Below are 27,418 nucleotides of genomic sequence, written 5' to 3'. Positions count from 1 at the left end.
ACAGCCCTGAGATTAAGAGTCACATGCTGTTCCAACTGAGCCAGCCAGGCACCCCAGAAGTGAGGAATTTTTTTTTAAAGAGATTTTGCTTTAAGCTCTTTGTTCATTTCTACAAAGTCATCTGTTAATACTGTTTTCTTAGAGTAAATGAAGAAACTTAATGAGGAAACTCAAAGCAATTTCTTGAGAAAGTGAAATCACAGTTTCAAAATTCACATGTGGGTTTTATACAACTTTCTTTACAGTCCTAGTAAATTCTTTTTTTTCTTTTCTTTTTTTTTTTTAAATAATTTTCTTCCCTTCCTTTTAAAATAGTAACATTGAGCAGTTTTGCTGTTATTTCAAAGAACTGCCCGCTGTGGAGTTAAGGAATGGGAAAACAGCAGGAAGGCGAACATACCACACCAGGAGCCAAGGGGATAACAATGTGTGAGTTCTAAGAATATGTCCTTTCTGGCTTTGAGCTACAAAACAAGTGACTCTTACTGGTGATTTCCATTTCATTATGTGAGTTAATAGGCACATACATTTTAAAACACTCTTCTAAAAATTGTGTTTAAGTATGTAGCTGGTAATCTTAATAATTGTTGGAATTCTTTTATTTCTGTTTACCTAATGGGAGGATAAATTTAGCTCTCTACTTATTAAGTCTTTGTGGATTTGAGCTCTCAAATTGATATCTATATATGAAACACAGTTCTAGGTTTAGACCAGCATGAATATCATTAGCCTTTGTGAGTTGATTTGTCTTATAATAGTAGATAAGCCTCTTTTGGCTAATGAAATTAATTTGTAGTCCTCACATTAATTATGGGGCAATGCAATCAATTTTTAGTTGACACGGAGAAGGGAAAATTGACAAATGATTATTGAGAACCGATATGTATGCAAATTCAGTGCAGCTGTGTTCTATTTGGGGTTCAGATAATCTCTATTATCTATTATCAGTGGGCACATTTTTTCATATTTTAACATTACTGAAATAAGGCTATGATTTATAATTGGTATATATTTTAACGTAATATTCTTTCTGCCTGCCCATTCCTGCTCCCACACACCCCATCCCCACACATTCTGAAAAACCATTTTACGATCTGACATTATTCTGCTTAAGAGGCTCAGGGAAATTACGATAGAACATGTTAGAATAGTGTACAGTTTGCATAGAGCCAAAATACCAGGGAACTTTAGAGCCAGGCATTGGAGTAGGGAGTAGTCATACCACTATAAGTGATGTCTTAAGAGTTTACTTTGCTAGCAGCATATAGAATGAACTGGAAAAATGCCTGCATTCAAGGAGACTTCACACTTTATAGTATTTGGGTTGGAGGGGATAGCAGTGAAATAAGGAGGAAAAAATACATTTTCAGAAAAATTAAGGACGTATGAGTAGTACTTGATGCATTAGTGTCATTTAGGGTTTAGTTATAAATTGCAGAAATTATCTCTGGCCATCTTAGGCAGAAAAAGAATTTATTCAAAGTCTGTTGGTAAGCTATTACTGGATGGGTGGAAAATCAGGTCTGGCATCTAGACATCCAGAACCATAGCCACAATCACCCCATGGAACTATCCCATAAGGATATTACTGTCCTCTAACACACTTCCCATTGTGACACCAGAGTTCCTGTTGCCAGCACTGCTGGAGTTGAGTGCTGGGTGAATGCTGCGGTTTCTGCTATTATTGCTGCCTCTGTACTCCAGGTGATGTTCTTTGTCACCAGAAGGAATTTGCCACTGCCCCAGCTTCTTCGCCTCACTAACTTCTGCTTCAAATAGGCAGGACCCAGGCCATGTACCTGAGTGCTGGCTGCAAGGTGGTTTGAGAAAGCAAGTATCTGGGCTTTCCAACTTCCATAGTGGGAAGCAGGCTCTGACTCTTACCCAGACTCTTAACGTGGGGAATTCCTCAAATACAGGAAGAAGGTTCAGGTACTAGGAAGCAAAAAATATGGTTTGTGAGCACACTACTGGATGACAAAGGTTGAGCTATTAGTGAGATTCTCTGAGAAACCATTCAGGTATCTGTGAGGATGGTAGGTGTATTGACAGACACAGGTATTGAAGCTGTTTGGTGATGTTTCAGTTTAACTGGTTATTGGAGGTGTTTCATTCTAGCTACCTGCATAGGAAAACAAAATTAATAGTGACTTAAACAACCATTGTTTATTTTCTCGTGTAAAAGTTAGAGATTATCCCTCTAGGGCTGTTTGACACCATCATCGTGCTCCTTGTAGCTTTCTGTTCCACCAACCCTAGGGTAGGGCTGTCATCCACATAGTTCAGAGTGGTGCTGGATTGCCACCATTTTGTCCTTCCAGCTAGAAGGAAGAAGGAAGGGATTAATGGCGACTACTCTTTCTCTTTAAGGAAATTTCTCAGAAGTTGAACACACTCAAAGTTTTTTATTCCAGGAGTTCTTACACCAAGCAAAAGTTCGAAGTTCTGTTCCTATGAGAGAAGAGAATGGTTATTGGGTGGTAGTAGGGAGAGTATAGAGAGCAGCTTTAGTGTACATTGGGTTTGAAGTGACAAAGGACATTCAGAAGAAAATTCCCCTTGGAAACTGGAAAAACCTGACTGAAATGTGGTCATGAGAGAATCTGGCTTTTAGATTTGGATTTGGGAGTCATGGTGTAGAGCTGAGTGTTGAAGCTTTGTGGTCAGATGAATTGTCTCAGACAGAAATGAGCCGATTCTCACACACTGAGGTCTGGGAAGTGCTCCTTGTAAGTGGTAAGAAGGAAAACTACAGGAAATGGAGAAAGAGATTCTGTTACTTAAAAACTTAAAAAGTTTTTTAAAAATGTACATTTTGAAGTAATTTGTAACTTCTCTATTGCTTTATTGTACAAGTATGCCATTACTCTGGCACACTCCATGTTCGTTGTGGGGTTAAAAAAACCTAGTTTTGTCTATAATTGCTGCTCTTTATGTGGGTTTTTGAGATGCTCTTACTTAACTGTCAGAATTAGGTTAGAAGAAACCAAACCCTTTTTATGTTTTCATTTTTTTTAATATATTTATTTTTTTAAATTTACATCCAAGTTAAGCATATATGTTTTCACTTTTATTATGAGTTGTAGCCAGTTGGACATTATGCATTGAAATAGTAGCCTCTCACTTTCTTCTTTTCCAGGTCTTTGGTCGAAGAGTTTAGAAAGACACTCTGTGCTTTATGGCAAGGTAGCCAGACTGCATTTAGCCCAGAGTCCTTATTTTACGTTGTTTGGAAGATCATGCCAAATTTTAGGTAAGTATTACTTAATGAAGCATATTTTAAAAATCAATATTAGTCTTCATACTATTCCTGGAACAATTTCCTATGAAGCGGTGGTATTCTAAATAATAAAGACTGGCTTTGTTTTGTTTTGTTATTAAAATGAGAAGAACAAGAGTTGGATCATTTGACTAGACAAATGTGTATGTTTAAATAATATATAGACATTAAAAATGACTTTAACAAAGGGTAAAGGGTAAGGGCAGTGCCTGGGTGGCTAATTCCGTTAAGTGTGTGACTCTTGGTTTTGGCTCAAGTCATGATCTCACGGTTCACGAGATCAAGCCCTGGGTCGGGCTCTGCACTAACATGACATTGACACCTTGACACCACAGAGCCTGCTTGGGATTCTCTTTCTCCCTCTCTCTCTCTGCCCCTCCCCTGCTGGTGCACACATGTTCTCATGCACTCTTTTTCACACACACACACACAGGGAGTAGGATATTTTGTTCTGAAAACAAAGCCCTTATAAATAACTTAGGTACTCTAGGAAAACATACTGGACAAAATTTCCTTGATTCTTTCAAAAAAAAAATTTTTTTTTAATTTAAATTTTTGTTAACCAACATACAGTGAAGTATTGGCTTTGGAGTAGAAGTCAGTGATTCATCACTTACATACAGCACTCAGTATTCCTCACAGCAGGTGCCCTCCTTAGTACCCATCACCCATCTAGCCTGTCTCCCACCCTCCTCCATCAACCCATAGTTTGTTCACTATCACTAAGAGTCTTTTGTGGTTTGTTTCCCTCTCTTCTCTTACTGCCTCCCTCCCATATGTTCATCTGCTTTGTTTCTTAAATTCTAAATATGAGTGAAATCATATGGTATTTGTCCTTCTCTGATTAATTTATTTCACTTAGCATAACACATTGTAGCTCCATCCACATCATTGCAAATGGTAAGATTTCATTCTTTTTGGTGGCTGAATCCATTGTATATATTGTATACATACAATACATTGTGTGTGTGTGTGTGTATATATATTTATTATATATTATAATGTGTATATATATATATATTATATATTATAATATATATATATATACCACATCTTTTAAGAAAATTTTTAAATGTTTATTTGTTTTTGAGAGAGAGAGAGAAAGAGAGAGCGAGAGTGCTCAAGTAGGGGAGGGGCAGAGAGAGGGAGACACAGAATCCGAAGCAGGCTCCAGGCTCCAAGCTGATAGCACAGAGCCTGATGCGGGGCTCAGATTTAGTAACCGTGAGATTATGACCTGAGCTGAAGCTGGGCCCTTAACTAACTGAGCCACCCAGACGCCCCATAGCACATCTTCTTTATCCATTCATCAGTCAGTGGACATTTGGGCTCTCTCCATAATTTGACTATTATTGATAATGCTGTATAAACATTGGGGTGCACGTACCCCTTTGAATCTGTGTTTTTGTATCCTTTGAGTAAATACCTAATAATGCAATTACTGAATCACATGGAAGTTCTATTTTTAGTTTCTTTTTTTTAATGTTATTTATTTATTTAATTGTATTTTTTATTTTTTTAAATTTACATCCAAATTAGTTAGCATATAGTGCAACAGTGATTTCAGGAGTAGATTCCTCAGTGCTCCTTACTCATTTAGCCCCTCCCCCTTCCCACAACCCCTCCAGTAATCCTCAGTGTGTTCTCCATATTTATGAGTCTCTTCTGTTTTGCCCTCCTCCCTGTTTTTATATTATTTTTGTTTCCCTTCTCTTATGTTCATCTGTTTTGTCTCTTAAAGTCCTCATATGAGTGAAGTCATATGATTTTTGTCTTTCTCTGACTAATTTCACTTAGCCTAATACCCTCCGGTTCCATCCACGAACTTGCAAATGGCAAGATTTCATTCTTTTTCATTGCCAAGTAATACTCCCTTAATTATATATATATAATATATATATATATATATTATATATATATATATATTATATATATATATATATATATACATACACACACACACACACACACACACACCCCACATCTTCTTTATCCATTCATCTGTCGATGGACATTTAGGCTCTTTCCATACTTCGGCTGTTGTTGATAGTGCTTCTATAAACATGGGGGTTCATGTGTCCCTTTGAAACAGCACATCCTGTGGATAAATGCCTAGTAGTGCGATTGCTAGGTTGTAGGGTTCTGTTTTTAGTTTGTTGAGGAGCCTTCATACTGTTTTCTAGAGTGGCTGCACCAGTTTGCATTCCCACTAACAGTGCAAGACTGTTCCCCTTTCTCTGCATCCTTGCTAGTAGCTTTTGTCTCTTGTGTTAATTTTAGCCATTCTGACAGGTGTGAGGTGGTATCTTATTGTGGTTTTGATTTATATTTCCCTGATGATGAGTGACGTTGAGCATCTTTTCATGTGTCTGTTAGTCATCTGGATGTCTTCTTTGAAAAAGTGTTCGTATCTTCTTTCCGTTTCTTAACTAAGTTATTTGTTTTTTGGGTGTTGAGTTTGATAAGTTCTTTATAGCTTTTAGGTATTAGATACTTTCAAACTTTTATGAAGAATAATTACCATATACACCATCTTGTTATTTCAACTAAAAGAAAAATTCAAATGCAACTGCAGAAATATGTGTCTTACATTTCACTGTTTGGGCTGGGTTCTAAAGGTGTTAGGAGACTAGTCAAGGCTAGTCCATCGGGATTCAGTTTTCAGAAGGTAACTGGGCCACATCCTAATGTGCCTGTGGAGTCACTGTGTTTTCCTTGCTGTCTCTGGCCTCACTTGAGAAGGGAAACAGCCTTGCTGTCAGAGGAATCTGCCTCTTCTCCTTGGTTAGTCATCTCTGTAGGGATTCAGGTAGTAGCAGGTTTGAGGCACTGCAGGTGTTTGACAACAGTCTTTGCTACCTTCTGCTGATTTCATCCTTCTGAAACGTGTCCGTGCTCTTGCTAGTCAGGATGTGGGCATCTAATGTATATTCCTCTCCTTTAAAAACAAACAAACAAAAAACACAACAGCCTGCTTTAGTAAAAGTTAGCTCTTTTTCTTGCTCTATTGCCTAATAGTAGTTTAGATATATTAGTAATATAAAGAAATGTTTAAAAGGTAATAAACAGAACTGTCATTTGTTACCTTAACTTGAAAAGTCTAGCCTTGAGGACCTGAGGTGATCGACTGTTGTTCCCCCTGGTCTTTGTTTTGAAGGAAATTTTTTTATATATCATGCCATTTAAATCCCCTTCCAGAGGAGATAAATTTTGTAAGGATTTTAAAGTTTCTTTTGTTTTTTTTTTTGATTTTAAAAAATCTTTAATGTTTATGTTTTGAGAGAGCATAAGTGGGGGAGGGGGAGAGTGACGGGGGACAGAGGATCCGAAGCAGGCTCCACACTAATAGAAGTGAGACCAATGTGGGTCTCACAAACTGCGAGATCATGACCTGAGCTGAAGTCGGATGCTCAACCGACTGAGCCACACAGGTGCCCCAGGATTTTAAAGTTTCTTGACTCTAAGTAGGAAAGGTGGAAATGACGGTTTCATTTACCACTAACCAAGTTTGGACTTAATATTAACATTTCTAACACAGTCTCCTAGTTAGACTCTTGGTAGGGACTTAGTCTTTGTGTTTTGTAAACTATATGTTTATAAATACATACATATTTTTATATGTTTTTATATAGCTTATATGTTTTATAAACTATATTAAAATAGTTTCTATTTATTGAATGCCATGTACCCAGTACTTTACGTCTTTTATGTCTGACTTTAATTAAAAAACCCAACAATAAAATTTGTCAAGGTAGGAAGGGTTAGCCCCATTTTAAAAAAGATAAAACTGAGACAGAGGAGGTAAACTTGTTCAGTCTTAAGCATCTAGTAAGTGTAGGACCAGAATTAGAACCCAGGTCTTTGTGGAGTTGGTAAATGATAGATGTGTGAGCAGTAATTTGTCTACATGCCTGAATAAAGCTCACCAACTAACTTTATACTATTCTGCTTGGTCCCCATGGTGACTCAGGTCCTTTATTTTTCTTTCTTTTTTTTTTTTTTTAAGTTTATTTTTTTTATTTTGGGAGAGAAAGAGAGCACGAGTAGGGGAGGAGCCAAAATCAAGGGTTGGATGCTTAACCGACTGAGCCACCTAGGTGCCCCTCAGGTCCTTTATTCTTAATCAGTTTAGAAACAGTATGAAACTTGTATTCAATAGAATTGTACTTTTCTTCTAAGTCTGCCCACATCTCTGCCCTTTGTATAAAGTTTCTGTAGCCTGTGAGCATGATTTTATTTTTAGCTGCTTAATTTTGTACATCCTGTTTGTTCCCTTACCGATGAAAGGAAAGGACTCTTGGAAAAGGTAACCACGTTTCTGTTTATTTAAGGATGGACGGCACCCTAGATCTGAGAGGGGTGGCCCCATTCCCTAGAGAATAAATTGGATTATTTTCTAAAAAAAAAAAAAAAAAAAAAAGTTGAGAAATGGAGTGATTCCTACACATGAACTCTTAGATTTCCTTACTGACTGATGAGAGTAGAATGACTGTGTGTTTTTCTCAGGGCTTTCATTTAGTTCTGCAGTAATTGAGATTGTTCCCCATTGTCTTTTAATCAAAGAATAATTTTCTCTAGGTTAGATCTAGATCTTGAGATTATATCAAGGATAAAGCTTAAGTGTAATGTTACTGTACAACACCCAGGTGTGAGTCAGGGAGGTGTGGGGCTTTCTTCTTAAAGCTGTTACTCCTATTAGGTGTGCAGGGTAAAGTTCCTATAGTGTGCCTATGTAGAAGTGTAGGGAGTCTTGAACTATGTTTTTGTTATATTTATGATCCCCAAATAAATGTTTTAAAAATGTTAGGAAGTGGGGTGCCTGGGTGGCTCAGTCTGTTAAGTGTCTGACTTCGGCTCAGGTCATGATCTCATGGTTCTTGAGTTTGAGCCCTGCATCAGGTTCTCTGCTGTCAGCACAGAGCCTGTTTCAGATCCTCTGTCTCCCTCTTCCCCTGCCCCTCCGTCACTTGTGTGTGCTCGCTCAAAAATAAATAATAAAACATTAAAAAAAAATGTTAGGAAGCCCATTTTCCTGATTAAAACCTATGACAGTGTCTCGGGAATTTGATCCCTTGGAATGAAATAAAAACATGCATCTGGAAGTAGGAACAGCTTTCATTCATTAAATAAATGCAGAAAAGAATACACCGTAAATGTAATCAGCACCTTTGGGTATAGAAACCACCTAAGCTATTCTTTCTTTTTCCCTACTCAGACCAAAAGCCAGCAGGTAAACAATTGCCAAAGTTTGACCTTCTCAACATGCGTATCTACTTACCACACTTCTTACTGCTACCTAGTATGTCCTGCTTTTCCTGTCCTTTTCCTTTTCATAAAAGTACCTTTACGTTTATGTTTTTTAAATAGATAAAATACAAATGGCTCCAAATTTCCAAAGATGAAAAAAGGAATATACAATGAAAGTTTTTTCTTTTACTCTATTTACCAGCCATTCATTTTGTTTTCTGGAAGCAGTCATAGTTACTAGATTTTTTTGTATCCTTTTGGTGATACTCTGTGTATATACAAGTGTGGGGTGTGTGTGTATAATTTTTAACAAATGGTAACAAAATTTTTTTCCTACTCTGAAGTGATTCATATTAGTATCAATAACTTTCTTTCTCTGTTCATTTTATGGCCACATAGTGTTCTACTTTATGGTCGTATCATAATTTATATACAGTCCCCTACCAGTGGTTATATAGACCATTTCTTTTGCTGTTGGAGACAGTGCTGCAGTGGATAGTCTCATACGTGTATGTGCAAGGTTCTAAGAGAGCAGTTGCTGGTTCAAGAGACAATTGCTGGGTCAAAAGATACTGGCTTTGGGGTGCTTGGCTGGCTCAGTTGGTAGAGCATGTGACTCTTGATCTCAGGCTTGTGAGTTTGAGCCCCACATTGGGCATAGAAATTACTTAAAAGAAAGATACTTGCTTTTAATTTTGATAGGCCTTTTTTTTTTTTTTTTAAAACTCCTTGCTTTCCTTAACATGATGTTTGTTGTCTCATTGCCTCTGTATCTTTGTTATGTTTGTCCTATGGGATTTGCTTTATGATGCCCAGTTTCTTCTTTAAGGTCAAGTTTAATGCTACCTCTTCAGGAGAGCCTCTTGATAATTCAGATCAGGTCCTGGTATTTATTCCCTTGCTTCTTATATCATTTTTGTGCGGTCTCTGATTTCAGATAAACTTGACTTAATATGTATTGGCCTTGACTTCTCAAAATTGAGTTTTCTGTAGTTTTGTTTTTATCAGTTCTTGTTGTAATTAATGTTTAAAAATGATGGGTGAATAAAGTACCGAAACATTATTTTTATATTTGCTAGCTAACTTGGCTTTGTAGAGAATATAAAAAATATCTTTGTGGATAATAAATAAGTCTTTGCATGTGAGATCTTAATTTAATGGTAATCTTTCTAGGTATGCTGTTAGCAATTTATAATTAAGTAGTACTATTTCTTCTGAGTAGGAGTTTTGCTTTTGTATGTTTTTGTGTGTTTTGTAAATAAAAACAATCATGTTTGTTATTTTCACTTTTTGGTATTTTAATCTCCGAGAAACTCAGCCATGGTTGATTCCACAAAATGTATAGGAATAGATAATTGTAATTGATTTTGGTATTTCAGATAATTTAGAAAAAATAGTAACAATTATTTTATGAATGTTAAAGTTATTTAAAAAATAAGAACACGACCTAAAATTAGAGTATGTCCTAGGTATTTTAGAAGAAGTTTTCTCTGGAATGATAAAATTTGATTCTGTATAGGCATATTCTGTTCCCTATTGGACTTTGCATTTTATGCATTACGTACTGGTACTGCCAAAACAGAGCATAGTCAGTAATGTACAGGTGTATGTCACGACTGTGTGTGTGTTGGCTTCATACAGGAAGTACTTGCATCTGTTTGTATTCTGTGGTATCTGTTTCATTACTTGGAATGTCTGCTTTTCACACTTAAGCCCAGGTACAAAGTAGCATTTTCTTTTACTATTCTTTATTGGAGCACTTCTTTATTTGTACGATGTGAGTAAATATAGCTTGTCTTGGGGCACCTGGATGGCTCAGTCAGTTGAGCTCCTGACTCTTGATTTTGGTCTCAAGGATCGTGGGTTCAAGCCCCACGTTGGGCTCCATGTTGACAGTGCGTTGCTTGCTTAGGATTCTCTCTCTCTCCCTCTCTCTCTGCCCCTTGCTTGCACTCTCTCTCAAAATAAACTTTAAAAAAAATTTTTAAAAACATAGCTTGTCTTATCGTGCCAAAAATTGTTGTGAAGAAACAGTTGCCCCTGTATTCTTATACGTGGTGCTTCAGCAGTGCCCCTCTTTCTCGTCTCCTTCACTCAGAAGGGATGCTTCATGATCTTTTGGGCTTTTTATATTCGCATTGTGGTCACCAACCATTATTTCTCACAGCATCTTTATGACACAGATTTTCTGTAAGCATTAAGGAGGTAATCTTTATCTAAGGTTACAAACAAATGGAGATAAGGAACAGTATTAAAACTGGAGCCACTGTTTCTTCCCCCTCCGTCTTTACTTTCTTAATTCTGGTCTGTCAGAGAGATACCAGTTGGCTTTTTTTTTTAATGTTTATTTATTTTTGAGAGAGAGAGACAGAGAATGAGCCGGGGAGGGGTACAGAGAGAGGGAGACACAGAATCGGAAGCAGGCTCCAGGCTCTGAGCTGTCAGCACAGTTGACAGCGGGGCTCAAACTCATGAACTGTGGGATCCTGACCTGAGCTGAAGTCAGACATTTAACTGACTGAGCCACCCAGTTTTTTTATAAATCTATTTCCTCACTAATTCACAAGCACTTGTTCGGGTGACGTCACTGAAATGATTTGTATCCAAAACAAACATTGCATCCAATGTGAGGAGTGTTTCCTTTAAACATGATTGCCAACCAAGAGAGACCTAAGTTGAATGCAAAGGAAATTTTGAAGCTCCAGATTGTATAATTGGGAAATAATTGAAAAGCTAACTGAAGTTTGTTGGTTGTAACTTACTAAATAGTATTTTTTAAGACTTTCAGATAAGTCAGTGAAAGTGTTTAAAAATGGAGTTGTAAATGTCTGTTTAGTCAATCAGAAAAATTTCCTAGTCTTAATTTTTTTTTTAATGTTTATTTTTGAGAGAGAGAGGGAGAGAGAGACATGGTGTGAGCCAGGGAGGGGTAGAGAGAGAGGGACACAGAATCCGAAGCAGGCTCCAGGCTCCAAGCTTCCAGCGCAGAGCCCGATGCGGGGCTCGAACTCACAAACTGCGAGATCATGACCTGAGCCAAAGTCGGACACTCAACCAACTGAGCCACCCAGGGGCCCCAAAATTTCCTAGTCTTAGAAGAAAAGAAGCAGAGCCGGTGGGTTTTTTTGTTTTGTTTTGTTTTGTTTTTTTGGTAAAGATCACAAATTGGAACAAAAATATAAGTTATACCTTTATAGAACAGCTGAGTGTTCCATGATCACATGAAGGTTAAAAAAAATGTTCCTGACGGTAAGGGAAGTGTTCGAAAATAATGTGCTTTTATATAAGAAAAGAGAATCGTGGTGTGTTGGGAAGCATTCATGAATGTACATTAGGAAGATTGTTTTTTAAAAAGGAATGGATATGTGTTTGATGAAAGTACAAATCAACATAACTACAAAGTACTGGTTTTCATGACCCATTTGAGAAAAATGATTAGAGATTAGTTTATTTCGGTGAGAGAATAAAACTGTTTTATATGTGATAGAATTTCACATATGATCTGAGATACTAATCTTAACTTTGAGTTATAAAAAAATTGGATGTTATGATGAAAAAGTTTAAAGCACCTCCATAGATATGTAAAAGAACTACCAACTTGGAATACTTTTGACTGAATTTTAACATTTTTGTTTATAGAAGTCTTAGAAGAAATCCTTGAACATATATTGATACTTAGTTGCTAAAGAGATCAGTTAAAGCTATAGTGGTCAAGTGACTTCTGACTTACGTTGCATTGGTTGGGTAGATGTTTTCAATAATTTATGATTTCCAGGAGAAATTTTAGGGAAAGGAGGAAAATATATATTGAGGGAAACTCTGCTTGAAAGAAATTTGTTTGTGGAACCACTGCCTAGAAGAGTGGTGGAAGTTTTGACTCAAGACCAAGCCAGAAAAACTTGTGATTTAAAAGATAAAAAGAACCTCCATGCTAGCAAACTGTAGTCAGAAATGTTTTCTACCCATAGTGTTTTAAAGTACTTTATACGTGTATCACTGCTTGATTATTTTATGTACGTTAACCTCTATAATCTTCAACTGTACCAGCTTCATTTTCTGTCTGCCTTCATTACTGTTCACTTGTCATGGTCTATATTAGTATCAGAATTCCATACAATTTCCTGTCTGAATATAGTACAAGAAGTAAGTTAAGAATATGTTGCTGCTTATATTCAAGTTTTAGGCTAGAGCATAATTGTATATGAGTCAATGCATTTTTTAAAGTATTTATTTAAAAAATGTCTTTTGAATCAGAGATTAGGAACCAAGTATAGACTCTTTAGAAAGTTAAAAAATTAGTATCTTTCAATCTAAAAAAATAGTTTTAAATTCCTTATCTCTTATAACAGTAGTTTAGACCTAGTTTTCTGGTGAGGGCAACATGTAACACTTTTAACATTTGAGCATCTTCTAGAGAGGCCATGTGTGATAGTGGGAAAGCTCGGAGTCCATCTAGGAGAAATGGGTTAGAGTTTGTCCCATCTCTGTAAGTCCTTTGTTATAGAACTTAGGCACGTCATACACCCCTTTTCTTGCCCCCTCAGTTTTTATCTCTAAAGTGAGTTCAGTTGAGATCACTGCAAGCCCAGTTAGCTCTAATGTTCTGTGTTTTCACACTTGTTTTAGGAAAATTGTTCCTCATGGAGAAATTTTAGAAATTCTCCCTGAAGAGAAGTAAAACCTGGGGCAAGTGGGGGGACTGTGCTCTGAGGTGGGACTGCAGCCCTTCGCAATGCTTTGCCTTCCTGAATGTTTGGCTGGGCAGGTGGAGCCTCCCCAGTGACCGTTGTTTCTTTTTGCTTTAGGGGCTATCAGCAACAGGATGCCCATGAATTCATGCGATACCTTTTGGACCACCTGCACCTGGAACTCCAGGGCGGTTTCAATGGCGTTTCCCGCTCAGCAATTCTGCAGGAGAATTCTGCTCTGTCTGGAAGTAACAAATGTTGCATGTAAGATGTAGTTTTCTTCTTTTGTTTTTAGGAGGAGCGCAGACATTTCTGTTGGTGTTACTATTTATTAGCTTTGTAATGGAAGGTGGAGAGTTTTCCTGGATCTTTGGTGAAATTTTTGTGCACTTGAATTTAGTAACAAGTGGGTGAGCATGTGCCTCCTGCTTCCATACCAGAGGCATCCTGTACTTGCTTCTTGGTGTAGTACCGATTGTTTTTGGTATATTTTAAAATATGAAAAAGAACAGAAAATATTTTGTACAATTTAGCATTTAAAAATTCCTTGCCAAATGTATTGAATAATGTTTGGGAGACTTAATTTTCTTTACTAAAATAATTATATTTATTCAGTAGAAACAAAGGCTTAAAATATTTTGAATGTAAATTTTCCTTACATTTGTTCTTGAATGAAATTGAGGCCTTTGTAAGTTCTCAGAATTTTTCTTGCCTCTCAGTAGGAATAAAACAAACCTTTTAGATTGTTTTCCCGGGTACTAAAACCCCAAAATATACATTGAGATTAGAAAGTTTATTTTGCTTGAGGTTGGGATGATTTGCTGTTATTTCAGGCTGATTTTGTTTAAGTGTAGTCTCCTTTTGTTCAAATTTTTTTGAATTGACCTGTGTCAGAAAGGGATTTACAAGACAAATTTTTTGTATTGACCTGTGCAGGAAAGGGATTTACAAGACAAACTCCCTAGAGACAGAAGGAAAAGAGTAAGTAATATATGGGGGTCACTATAGTATTGCCTTGCAGTTCACAAATCTGATTTAATTTGGAGTTAGGGTCCTTATAATGACAGAGCAGCCTCATAGCTAATCTGGCTGTATCAGAGAAGGGCAACCATTTGAATTGCCATGCTTTTCAAAATGTTTGGCTCTCTGGGTCCTACTGGCTATGATTCCAGTTAGAATCCAGTACAGAAAGGGAGGGATCTGTGACCCGGTAGAACTCTTCTTGATGCTAGCACCAAGTCGACAGTAGTATTAAGTGAAAACTTCTGCTTTGTATTTTATGATGGAATTTCATACACTAAGAATATTGAACTGGGCCTTTATCAAGGATAGTCTGTGTGAGGTGAGAGGGTATATGTTTTTATTTTATTTGATGCCCAAGGCACCCTCATGGGAGTCACAATGTGTAATAGTCCTAGGATGATCTTCTAGTAACTGATGAGTTTTCAGCATTAGCTCTATCTTTTCTTGATATTTTAAAGAGTAGTAATTGTAAGTTCCATTAGTGAGTTAGGAACAAAAAGAAGAAAATTATCATTTCAGGATCTAAGCATCCTATTTGCTAAAACTGCAAAAAAGGTCTCCTCTGCACTGTTTACTTGTGTAAACACATCCAGCCCTGCTGAAGGTGGGGATGGTAGAAATAAATGACAGACGTGTTCTTTTTAGTACACAGAAAATCATTACTGCCAATATAAAAGACCCTAGCGGCGTGAGGCTGTCCAAGGAACTAATATTTAAACACTCTTATAACACAGTTATAATAAATGGGAAAGCAGTGTTGAAATTATTTATGAATCTCGTTTTAAATCATTTAATGCCATACACATCACATAGTCAAGACTTGATTAGTATCCTTTTCTCAGTGGAAGAAATAAAGCAGTTTCCATTTTAACTAAGGGTGTCATTGTATGAGAACATCAGTATGAAAAGATCATAGTCCCTTTATTTCAGTAGTTTTTTTGGTGTGTCCTTTATTTATGACATAGATATTCCACCTGAAACCTGAAGTGGCTTTATGTCACATAGTTCCAATGTATCTTCCCTTTTTTAATTTACTAAATCTAGATATCTTATGAAAAACTTAAAAAAAGATGAAGCAACAGTGTATTTCTTTGCCAGTAAGGAACAGAAGCCTTTCTGTGGAAAAGGAAGCAAACGTTTAAAATAATATAATCGCTCAAGTAGGTTTTGTCTGTCTCATCATTGCAGTGGGTTTAATTTTGGAGCAAATCAGAAAGTACGGTTACGTATGTTAGAAGTATTACTGCTTGCAAGTGACAGAAACCACCTAAAATTGCTATAAGCAGAAAAGGAGCATTTACTGAGTTAACTGCATACGTAAGTGCACAAAGGTTAATAATACACAAGTGTTTGTGGTAGGTACTATCAATGATAGCAAATAGTTGAAACCACCCGAAAAGCCATTACATTATATTGGTTAAATTAAGAAAAGGAGCATAGTGTTAAGAGCATCTGCTCACACCAGATCAGCTGTGTGACCCTGGGCCAAGTTGGACCTCAGCTTCCTGGTCTCTGAAGTGGGAATAATTGTATCTACTTCATAGAGTTGTTTTGCAGATGAATTGATTTAATACATGGAAAGTACTTTGAACGTAGTTCAGCATAGATTCAGTGCTCTCTAAGTGTTTGCTAATCCGGCTTTCATGGTGTACTTTCTTGGTGGTTCTTGCGTCTATTACGTGTTCGTACTGTGGCATGCCACACTGCTGTCAAAGAGAGTGAGGTACGTGTTCAAGACATATATTTTGAAAAGAAAAAAAAAAAAAAAAGCAAAATGCAGGTATGAGCCTAATTATTATGCTAGTAGAAAAGCCTTGAAATAATTTGAAGGCTTTCTTTTTGGTAAGCACTTGTCTGAAAGCACTGAATGTGTAGACTCCATTTCATCTGCACACCAGGCCTCTGAGGTAGGTAGATGTTATTCCTGTGGGACATGTGATGAAGCTGAAGCACAAAAAGTTAAGTACTTTAGGGCTATTGGTTTTGGTTTTTTGTTTAATCATTCTCAACGTATACTCTTGATCTCAGCAAGGAAATTACAGTATTATTTTAAGTGAGCTTTTTAAAAGGCTTGTTGACGGTAACATCTAGCCTTCAACTGTGCAGTCATACCTCCATCAGTAATTAGTATGTATTAAATTTCTTTACCTTTTTTTCCTCAGCCTGACAGTTGACCATGTAAAAAATCTAAAACTATCCCTGAGTGAAGTTATTCAAAGTAATTGAGAGAGCTCCATATGAGAGACTTTGCAAAAATTTGAATATAAGGTGGTTTCCCTTTTTTCTGAGGGATATATTTGTGGGTAAAGGGGTCCTCTTGTCCTGAGTATAGGCATGTGCGTGATCTGTTAGTAATGACAAATGTCCAGGGTTAGTGGCTTTTGGAGAAATCAGTGGAATTGGAAGTGGTAGTGGGGGGGAGGGGGGACAGTGGCTTAAACCTTTTATTTGGTAGCTATCTCTATAGCGTTAAAGTTTTTGTATTTCATAATTTAAATAAAATATTTAATAAGATACCTGTTAAATAAATGACATACATAAGGGGAGCTTTGTACATATTTTCCATTTTTTACTGAGGTATTTTCCTCTGTGGTGATTTTCTTTAGAAATGGAGCATCTACGGTTGTCACAGCTATATTCGGAGGTATTCTCCAGAATGAAGTTAACTGCCTCATATGTGGGACAGAATCTAGAAAGTTTGATCCATTCCTAGGTAAGACATACTTGGCATGTGGAGATAAAATAATGTATTAAAATGACCGTAAAGAGATAAATGTACAAATATGCCAGTTTTTGAAATTCTTTTTTGAGTGTGGTATATGCCTTTAACAGCTGTTTTCCTATTTCCTTTTAAGACCTTTCATTAGATATTCCAAGTCAGTTCAGAAATAAGCGCTCTAAGAATCAAGAAAATGGACCGGTTTGTTCATTACGAGGTAAAGATACTTTAATGTTGTAGTTTCCACCTGAATAGACTCATAAACTCCATCTACATGTGCTATGATGTTAATTGCTTTAATGAACTTGTGTTATAACAAAAGTCAAACCTGAATGTCTTTTTCTATCAAACAAAAGAATGTGTGCCAGAGATACTAAATCAGACATAAGGTATTTCTCACCTTTTTCTTTAATACTGATTTAGAATTGAGAGTCTGTGACAGTTTCTGACCTAATGAAATAGAATTCATTTTGTGGATATACCACTAGTATCCATAGAAGGAAAGAACACTCAGCTAAATTTTTTTAAGTTAGGGTGTTATTCTTTTCTGTGACTAAGTTTTAGAAATCTATTGATGCTACATCTGTTGGTTAAGCCTGAGGCCTTGATTTTAAAAGCAGGACTATGAGATTTGGAACAGATTTTTTCTTTGATGAGTGTTAACTACTTCAGTCAAGGCGAAAGACTGATTTCTGACCAGTTACTAAAGTGACTGGTTGTTCTCACTGATCATAAAAAGAAACTAAGATAGGAGAAAGAGGGCCTAGTGTGTGTTCTTTGATTAAGTAACTCTACACTGAAGGCAAATAAGAATTTATACCCTGAACTGTCTGTTCACTGAAAGTAATTCTTTTTTCTTTCAGCTGTTCTAGGGAGCGTTGTCATAAGGATTTTTATATATTTTATATGTTTAGTATTTTATATATTATATATATCCATTTATATATATACACATACATACACACACACACACAAAGTCTTTTCCTACAGAAAATTCTAATTGGTCTATAACTACAATGTCCACTGTGGTGAAGTCATACCACATAGGTGGTTGGTAAAATTAAAAATTCATTTGCTTAGCTGATCAATAACCACATGTGACTAGTGGCTACTGTATTCGCACAGATGGAGAACATTTCCATTATTGCGGGAAGTTCTGGGCAGTACTGCTCTAGAATCAAATTATCCAAGTAGAAAAGAGTAAAACCACCACCACCATCACCTAGTAAAAATAACTGTTGGGGGAGGGGCAGGCTTGTCTGTGTCAGGTACATTGGGCAGCATCTAGTTTTGTTAAAAAAGGAGCAGCATAGGTGCCTGTAGCGCTGTTCCTCAGGTAGTATGTTGAAATCTCTCGGGGTGGCTGTCCAAGACACTGGACTCCTGTAAGACAGGAAAGAAACTGGGTATGAAAACATTTTCTAGATGCTTTCAGTGCCTCACCTTTGCAACAGTATTGATGGTCTCTTTTGAACAGAAGAAATTTAAGCAAATCCTATCTGCTCCTCTTCCCTGTAAAAGACATGGTTACAGGTTTCAAAAATACCACATGGCATGTGAGCACAAGCTAACTTAATCATAAGACAAACATTTGATCATGCAGTGAGAAATTATTAGTTATTGTCGAAGTCTGGTTATCTAAACTGGACATGGCTTCATTTTATAATTCCTTCAATGAGAACAGTAATAATGCTGACATTAGTTAAGAAAAAGCCACAAATGTTCTTTAGTACAAATATGTGAATATATATTTGAACAGTATTTCCTAATGTTTAACAAAACCCAGTAAGTCCAGATGATCTTGGAAGACCCAGAGACCCTGGTTTGTTCAGGCTTCTTACCTTCCTTCTGCACTGTGTGCCCCTATCCTGAATTGGTTGTGTACATGGTTATTATAGTCCCCTCTAGCATTTCACTTACTACCTATTCCAGAATGCTGTAATACTCAAAGACCTTACTCTCTGGAGACTGTCCAGCAGGGGAGAGTGTATGACATAGCTTAAGTGGTTGATTGGTACTATAAACAAGTGGCAAATGGCATCTGCCTTGCTTCCCAAGTGGTATTTTTCTTGGCATAGACTCCCTGAAATCTGATTTGATTGGGATTTAGCTTCAGGGGGCCCAGACCATCCTGAGGGGTTTAGGGTTTGGCTGGAAACAGGTTTCCTGTATTCTCAGCTGGTTTTCCTTTGAATTTTCAGACTTGATTTTTATTTTATTAAAGAGCTTACTGTTGGCTTAAAAAACTAGACGGTAGAGTTGGGTATCTCCTCATTCTTTCTGTTTACCACTGTTATCAATTAAAGGTACTACTTTTCTTGGGACATCCAGAATGTGATGAATTTTAGTCGATATGCATTTCTTTATTAAACAGATGGAGATGTGATTACCTTTCACACGCTTTTACATGCTTTATGCAAGGATTCCTTGTGTGGTTTCTGGAATGTTAATTGATAAGATTAGTTTTCATAGAAAGGAAAAATATGGTGAGAAAGATCCCTGGAATTTGAAGTTATGTAACTGAAAGCATGCATATCATAAGAAGCTAAAATAACCCCAGTTCTAAAATCTCACAAAGATGGCATCAAAAAGGAAGATATTATTATAGACCAAAGAATCCTACATAAAATATTAGCTAATAGAATTTAGTACTGTAGTACAATAACATAAAGAGATCAAGTAGGATTTTTTCCAGCAGTGCAGGACTGATATATTGGGAAGGAAGCATTTCTTCTGGCCATCAAAGTCCTAGGTGGACTAAAAACCAAGTTGACATGAGACAGATTAGCAGGAGAAAACCAAATTTAATATCTTATGTATGGGGAATGCACACAGCCATGAAATTCTGAAGACAAGCAACATGAGGTAAGGAGAGGGGTAGGAGGGTAAGGAGTATTAGCAGAAAGGTGAGAGGAAATGTTTGGAAAATAAAGGTGGTCCTGTTACATAGGGAAGTTTCTTTAGTAAAGATGTATCTCTTGTTCATGGTACAGGCTCGCCTTTCCAATGTAAATTTAGGCAGTTGAGGGAAAGGTTAAGAGCTTTTCCTGAATTTTAACTTAACAGAATGTTCATGCCAAAGTGGCCTGTCTTTGGGGCTGCCTGTCCTGGGCCCCTGCAGTTTCCTCCTCTGAAACTTCCCTCAAGTTTCACACATTAAAATTAAGCCGGTTGATTGTTCTGTCTGGTTGAACCAGTCCTGGTCAGTAGATCAGTTCAGTTAAACTCATTTTGGGGGGCATGATGCAAGTGTGTTCTCAGAGTTAGGCCTTGAACCATAGTTCAAGCAATCAGGTATTAAATAAGAGGCATTTCTGTGGAAACACAAAGAGCAGTTAGTGATTAGATCAAATTTTAAGCTGGTGTCTGAGTTTTGAGGGTAGCCAGTTGAGAAGATTTCTAGATGTCAAGCTTAAAGCGTCTTCAGTGCAGTGGCAGTCTGACAGATTTTCTCTGGTTTGTAGTTTGAATGTCTCTGGTGATCTTTTTGAATGGCCCACAGAGCAAAAGGCATGAAGAGTGCCTGTATATGCTGATGTGTTTATTTCTCTGAGGTTTACATAAATTTATTCATATTTAATTTGGAGAGCTTCAGGGGAAAGGGCAGTTTTAGTTCTCAGATGAACTCAATGTAGAAGGTTGGGACAAAAATTAAAAATGTGGAGAGTTATAGCTAGGCATCGTAGGAAACTAGAAGAAATCAGCATCTAGTCTGGATTATAATGAACAGTATTAGAATCTAATAGGTATGTTACTGAAACCTGTTTAATCACCTTTCGTAGAGAGCCAAATTAATAACTCATTTGTTTGTAAAATCTAGTTTCAAAAAAACGTGGCCTGATCATTTATATAAGTGCAGCAGGAATAGCAATAAAACCTGCTTTGCCTGGAGCTTTTTCTAGGTTGGAGCTTTAACAGCCTCTTGAGACCAGATCCCCAACAAAACATCATCACAACTTCTGCAATACCTATAGATTTGGGTGAATTCCTCTCTTCCCGAGGTCCCCAAAATATCCTGAGGTTCCTGTACTTGTCAGGAATTAACAACATTTACTCACCTGGTAAGGCTGCTGAGAACTCTGTAAGCAAGGTACTAAATTGATATCTCTGAGGGGCTTTATTGGCTCCTTAAAGCTGTCTGGTCATATCTGAATTTATGCATGTATTAAATGTGACATTCCAGTCAAAGCCTTGGTTATATAACCAGTGTTTCCAATTGTGTCCTGTTACAAGGAGAACAGAATTGAACTTGTGCAAATAGTTATAAGAATACTTACTGAGAGTTTCTGAATTCTGGAGGGTTCAGATAGAGAAAAAGATGCAAGTTTCAATTTGTTCCAGTGGTAGTATTCTATCAAATTGCTCTAAGTCATTTAGCTTAAGAGAAAAAGTTGTTTTTTTTTTAATCTAGAAAAACAAAGCATTTTAGAAAGTCAGCAATGTGGTAAATAAAAAGTCATAAAATTTCAAATTACCCTTTTCAGTTCTTTCATTTCCATGTCATTAATTCTTGTTTTGGGTTGAATCCAGTTTTTCTCCTAGTTCAGAAATTCTTACCAGTTTCATGGTAAGAATTCAGTTTTATGATCTTAAGCTTATCAGAAACCTATACTTAGAGTTCTTTATGTGAGTCTCACTGAAGATAAGGCACATCTGCAGTACCATCAGAGTAAAACAGTGACTGTATCAGAGTTCATTACACTGTAGAGGACAAGGAAATTTGGTTATTTCTGTGACACACAACACATAATAACATACTAGGACATCAGAGTGCTAGGGGTTTTATGTAAGATATTTGACAACATTTCCCACATAATTTAACATACCTAATTAGTTTAATTTCTCACAAAAACTTTGAAATATTCTAGGACCACTCTCGAACACCTTACATTGTGGTCAAAAGACTTCATGTTAGAATCACAGATCATTATGAAACAGTAATTATCTATTTAACCAAAGTGACAGTAAAAGATTTCAAAGGCAAATATAGAACCTTACATAGTTGTGAGCAAAATTTAGCTTTTTTAACACTGATTATTTAAGAAAACTGGAGTCTAGTTAAAGACTTGATAAATAAGCATTCAGTGATCATTTCCTCATTTCTAGGCAGATTACCTTTAGAGATTAAAAACAACAACATTTGTTTATAGTTTATGTTTAAGAAAACCTTGGTCTTTTAGCAAAGAGAAAAACTTAAACTTAAGTTTATCCTAATCTTAGCCAGTACCGATCATATATAAAATTCCTTTCCCATAAACCTTCTGAAACCTCTTTTATATTCACTTCTTGTTTTAAGTTTTCCCCTCTTTAAAAAACCAGTCTCCCTTCACGACAAAATTTTTTCCCTCAACAAAAAAATGTATTCCTATCCCTCATACTTTTTTCTACCAAAACCACATATCTTTCTTTCCTTCCATATGGAATTGTTTCTCTTATTGTTTCTAGTAGTCTTAATTACATTTATTAGTTTCTAGTGAAAACTAAGTGGTAAGCAACTATGAAGTTATACAGTATTCTTTAGAATGGCGAATTTGTGAATACATTTCATAATTTCTGAAAACACAGTTTTTCAGTAAAAAACTAGGTTTACTAACAGACTTCTGTTTTAGTTTCTCTATAAGAAGACAAAAATAAGTTAACCTATGTTCAGTACTTACGGTTTTATTTTACTATATTTGGAAATGACCTAGATATTCAATAAATTTCACTTAACCGATCATTTAACTTAGTTTCAGGGATTTGGGAAACTAAAAGTTTACCTACGAATCTTTTTATCTTATTTACATCTGTTTGCTTGTTCTTAACAATTCCCAGAAAACTTCATGAAGTGTTAGACAAAAATCAATTTTTTTTTTTCCTGATAAATTTTCAGAGGTGAACTTACTTGACTTTCAGTAAACACAGGTAGGATGACAGTCTTAACATTTCATGCTAACTCTAAAGACGTGTTTTTTAGTTAAACCAACTTTAAATTAGCTTTTGTACTGAAAATTTCCCAGATCATGCGAATTTGGAAAACATTTGGGTTAGTTTCTGTCTTTCTGAGTTTTGGAATTCCCAGTACTTACAAGTGCTTGGCTTCAAACCAACTAAAAAGAACTCTTTTACAAATTAATTTTGGTGATACCTTCTGGAGATAGAGAAAATATCTTACATTTATAACATATATGAACATACACAGTCAAGAGACAAAATATTATAGCTTTTGTTTTCACTAATAATTTGTGGAGAGGACATTTAAGGCCCAGTTGCCCTTTATTTACAAACTTCCCTAAAGTTTGTATTTCAAAGGAATGGCTTTTAGGTCCTAGAGAAGATGCGGACAGAAAACTTAGATCACAAAGAATCCCAAGTTTTCTCCAAAATGGAAATCTGGAGCATATCTGCCTATTACCAGAGGTGCTGGAATCTGGGCACAAGACATTTTAGCATTATGCATTTTAAAAAGGTCTTTTATTTTTTCTTCAGTCTCAGGTGACTGTGAACTGTGTTTAAAGACATGATGAAATTTATAATTTTAGGGGTGCCTGGGTAGTTGGCTAAATGTCCAACTCTTGATTTTGGCTCAGGTCATAATATCACAGTTTGTGAGATAGAGCCCTGCACTGGGCTCTGTGCTGACAGCGAGAGGAGCCTGCTTGGGTTTCTCTCTCCCCCTCTCCTGCTCACGTTCTCTCAAAGTAAATAAATAAACATTAAAAAAAAATAATATAAAGAAAAAAATTTGTTTAGAGTTTCAGGGCAATTGAGATTTAAAACTTACTATTATTTTTTTTAAGTATAGGACAATTTTGTTCCAGTATCCTGATCTTTTATCATAAATAGCTACTAACATTTTGAGGGGAATAGGCGAGCTTTAGGGATTGGTAAAAATAGCTGGGATTTGACTTGATACTAGAGTTGCATTTCTGGTTTTGGAGAGGTTTGTAAGCCAACTGTTTCTAATTCCCAAAGGACTGGATTACAGTCAGAATATCAAGGGATTGGCTTGCCTTTTTAAATTAACCCCCCTCTCTCCCTTTTTATTTTTTTAACTAAAATGGGAATCAACAGATGTAGTAAAGTCCATATCAATCAATTTAACAAAAGCCTTCTTGTAGCATACATAATTCAGTCTTGGCTTCTGTTAGCCCCTGAATGCTGGTCTTGCGCAGATCATTTGTGTGAGGGTCTGGGAGAAAGTTTGGTCTTCTTTTCTTTGTGAAGGGGGTCTAGGTTACATCTGCAAAGTATATTGCAAAGGAATGTCTCAAGCTAGCAGAGGGTGCTTACAGAGCCCTGGAAGGTAGGAGCAAAGCAAGCCTTATTGCCAGTCTCAAGTGCTTTTGTCAAATTTATTACCTGGCTTTCAGCCTCTACATTAGCAACATGTATTCTTTGAACCCAGAGATTTAGCTGCCTGTAATTCTTGGTAGGAAAAGGGAGGTTAAAACAAGTAGATGAGGCCAGATTTTAAGGGGATTTTACATTGGATGTGGACATTTATTTTTAAGTCTTAGGCCTGATTTCTGTTCAGCTTGTCAAGGGAGTCCCTAAGCCTCGCTGTTCTCTAATAAGACCATTGAGATCTCTCTATACAGTGTCTTTCCTTTAAATATAACCAATTTAAAGACCATCTATGAGTAGGATCTATTAACAGTGACTCCAATTAACCTTTTAATGGCTGAACCAAAGAAGCAAGAAGCATCCAAAAAGGGCATAGATGATACACCCCCCATGATCTAAAAATCTGCTCCCAAAATTAGTCTAAGAAAGCAAAGACATTCATTTCACAGTGTGGTAAGGATGGTAAAAACAGGTTCTCTGGTCTCCCAGGAAAACACAAGATTCCTCCAGTCACAGCCTGCTAATCTGTGACACTGGGCAGGTGCTGATGGACTGGGACTTGCCAGCATCAACAGGCAATGGTGACTGAGATGACAATCACTTTTTTTTTTTTTTTTTTTTGAGAGAGAGAGAGAATCCCAGGAGGGGCAGAGAGAGAGAGAGAAGTGGGGCTCACCCGAAGCAGAGCAGGAGCTTACCCAAAGCACGACTCAAAGTCATGAACTGTGAGATCATAACCTGAGCCAAAGTCAGATGCTTAACGACTGAGCCACCCAGGTGCCCAAGATGACAAAGATTACAAGGGTGTGGGACCTCCCATGACAAACACCCCTGAGAGCTGCCTTGGCCAGAGGGAGAGTCCAAGCCCAGTCTATTCCACTGGCCATGAGGCTACCCTTTTAGGATATAGAATGAGATGAAAGAAAAAATATCTTCTATACATGTTAACAGCTTTGGCTAAACCTTGGGTTTCTTGGAGCCACATGAATACCTAGAAGGGATGTGCTGTAGGTTTGGGGACTGTGTGTTGTATTGCAATGTACCTTGTTGCAAGGAAGTTTGTTTGAGGCTAGTGGGTAAACCTAGTGTCAATCTAACCTGTTCTGTGATCAACTTACCTATCACAAGAGTCTTCTTGAGACAGCACTCTAATAGCTTTTAAGTGCTTGATCTGTGCCCACCAGTTTTGGGGCTTTAGCTTCCAAGATGTCCCTTAGCAACAGTCTTTACCTTATGTGCATATTCAAAGTTCATATGACAAATGACTTAAAACACAAACAGAAAATCCCAACAACTTTTTTTTGGAGGAAATGGATCAGTAACCAAAAGAGGACTCTATCAAATTCAACCAGAGTTGCTTAGCCTAAGGAACTAGGTTCCACCAATATTTTCTACTGCTAATTTAACTTAGCAAGAGAGAGGAGGACTCTCACCACTCTTGGTGTACTGGACTCTGCAGATAGAGATTTTGGGAGGTTGACAGGGTAAGAAATCTTACCTTCTGCCGGATGTATGTCAGATGTCCCAAGGATCTCCGTTGCAGTGGTGTCTGGTGAGTTAAAGTATCCTACTGACTATGTCAGCTGTTGAAGAAGAATTTCCTCTGCCCTTCAAGGTCCTTCTCTCTGGGCAAAGAACCAAAGTGACTCAAGATAGATTAACTGGGTAAAATCAAATTTAGGTATGTACAGGGAATCCACACAGACTTGAAATCCTGAGGACCAACATGAGGCTTTCACAAGCTAAGGAGAGGGGTGGGGGTCTGAGGATCAAAGGGGAGAAGAGATGTTTGTAAAACAAAGATTGTCCTGTTATTTAGGTACATAAGTTTCTTAGTTAAAGAGGAATCTCTTCCTGGTGAACTGGCAGTTGAGGGGGAGGTAGAGCTTTTCCCGAGCCTGCTGAACCTGCTGGGTTTTGTTTGCTTTAACTCAAAATAATGTTCATGTTAAAGTGGCCCATCTTAAAAAAAAAAAAAAAAAAAAAAAAAAAAAAAAAAATTGGGGCACCTGGGTGGCTCAGTCGGTTGTGTCAGACTCTTGATTTTGGCTCAGGTCATGATCCCAGGGTCATGGGATCAAGCCCCATGTTGGACTCTGCACTGAGTGTGGAGCCTGCTTAAGATTCTCTCCCTCCCTCTCTCTCTTCCCCTCTGCCCTTCCCCTCCACTTGCGTTCTCAAAAAAAAAAAAAAAAAAAAATTCAAAGTGGCCTATCTTGGGGCAGCCTGCTCTGGCCAGCTGTCTTAGGCCCCTGCAGATGAAATATTGGAAAATCTAATTTAATGGGGGAAGATAAAAACGCCCAAATAGGTTTTGATACAATTCCAAATAAATCACTGATTAAAGAAGGAAAAAAACCTTTTACTGACTCTTAGTAAGCTAGGAATAAAAATGTTAATTTGATGGAGATTATCAAAAGCTGTCAGTGATCTTCATAGTTAACAGTGAAGCAATAAGGATTTTCCATTACAGTGTGGAAGCAGCCAGGAGTCCTGCCACTGAGGTACAAGGCATTAGACAAGGAAAATAAAAATAAGGACGAGGAAAGACCAAATTGTCAACATTTGCAGATGAACTGGTTAGACGCTGCGAACATTTCAAGAAAATTAGTTGGAAATTATGACAGAATGTTTAATAGCTATCCCTGAAGAGCAGCCCTGGGTAGGAGACTTGTTTTTCTAAAACTGTCAATTTTTTAAAAAACAGGTATTATTTTGATAAGTTCTAAGCATGGAGCTAAAAAGTTTAATAAGGCAGCCAAATTATAAATAGGCAAGGGGTCCCTGGGTGTTTCAGTTGGATTTCGGCTCAAATCATGTTCTCACGATTCAGATAATGGAGATTGAGCTCCGCCCATGTCAGGCACAGAGACTATTTGGGATTCTCTCTCTCCCATTCCCCCACTCAAGAATGAGTTTGTGCTCTCTCAAAATAAATATTTAAAAAGTAGGCAAAAAACCAATTGCTTTACTATACATAGCAGAAGATCCTATTCACAGTAGCAGTAAAATCTTTATTGAAAAATATTTAAGACCTAGATGAAGAACATTATAAAACTTTATACAAGAACAGATTAAAAGTCTTAATAAACAGAGCCATGTCCTATTCTTGGATGGGAAGACCCAATATGAAAT

The 27,418-nt window shown here is 37.0% G+C and overlaps 1 protein-coding gene across 8 annotated transcripts in view; it reads left to right on the top strand.

Moving 5' to 3' along the window:
• USP3 (ubiquitin specific peptidase 3) overlaps positions 1 to 27,418 on the top strand; it is a 107,978-nt gene that overhangs the window by 59,102 nt on the left and 21,458 nt on the right. For 5 of the 8 annotated variants that reach the window (XM_058737465.1, XM_058737464.1, XM_058737463.1 and 2 more), the window contains 6 exons: positions 316 to 429; positions 3,140 to 3,253; positions 13,333 to 13,479; positions 14,152 to 14,196; positions 16,845 to 16,951; positions 17,094 to 17,174. In XM_058737465.1, the coding sequence (XP_058593448.1) occupies positions 316 to 429; positions 3,140 to 3,253; positions 13,333 to 13,479; positions 14,152 to 14,196; positions 16,845 to 16,951; positions 17,094 to 17,174 (608 nt within the window). The remainder of the gene's footprint in view (positions 1 to 315; positions 430 to 3,139; positions 3,254 to 13,332; positions 13,480 to 14,151; positions 14,197 to 16,844; positions 16,952 to 17,093; positions 17,175 to 27,418) is intronic. The other 3 variants (XM_058737466.1, XM_058737468.1, XM_058737469.1) reach the window with 2 other exon arrangements.

Source organism: Neofelis nebulosa, chromosome 7, assembly GCF_028018385.1.
Source record: "Neofelis nebulosa isolate mNeoNeb1 chromosome 7, mNeoNeb1.pri, whole genome shotgun sequence".
Lineage (NCBI taxonomy): Eukaryota > Metazoa > Chordata > Mammalia > Carnivora > Felidae > Neofelis > Neofelis nebulosa.
Note: the sequence above shows the minus strand (reverse complement) of the source record. Positions and strands in the feature narration are given on the sequence as shown.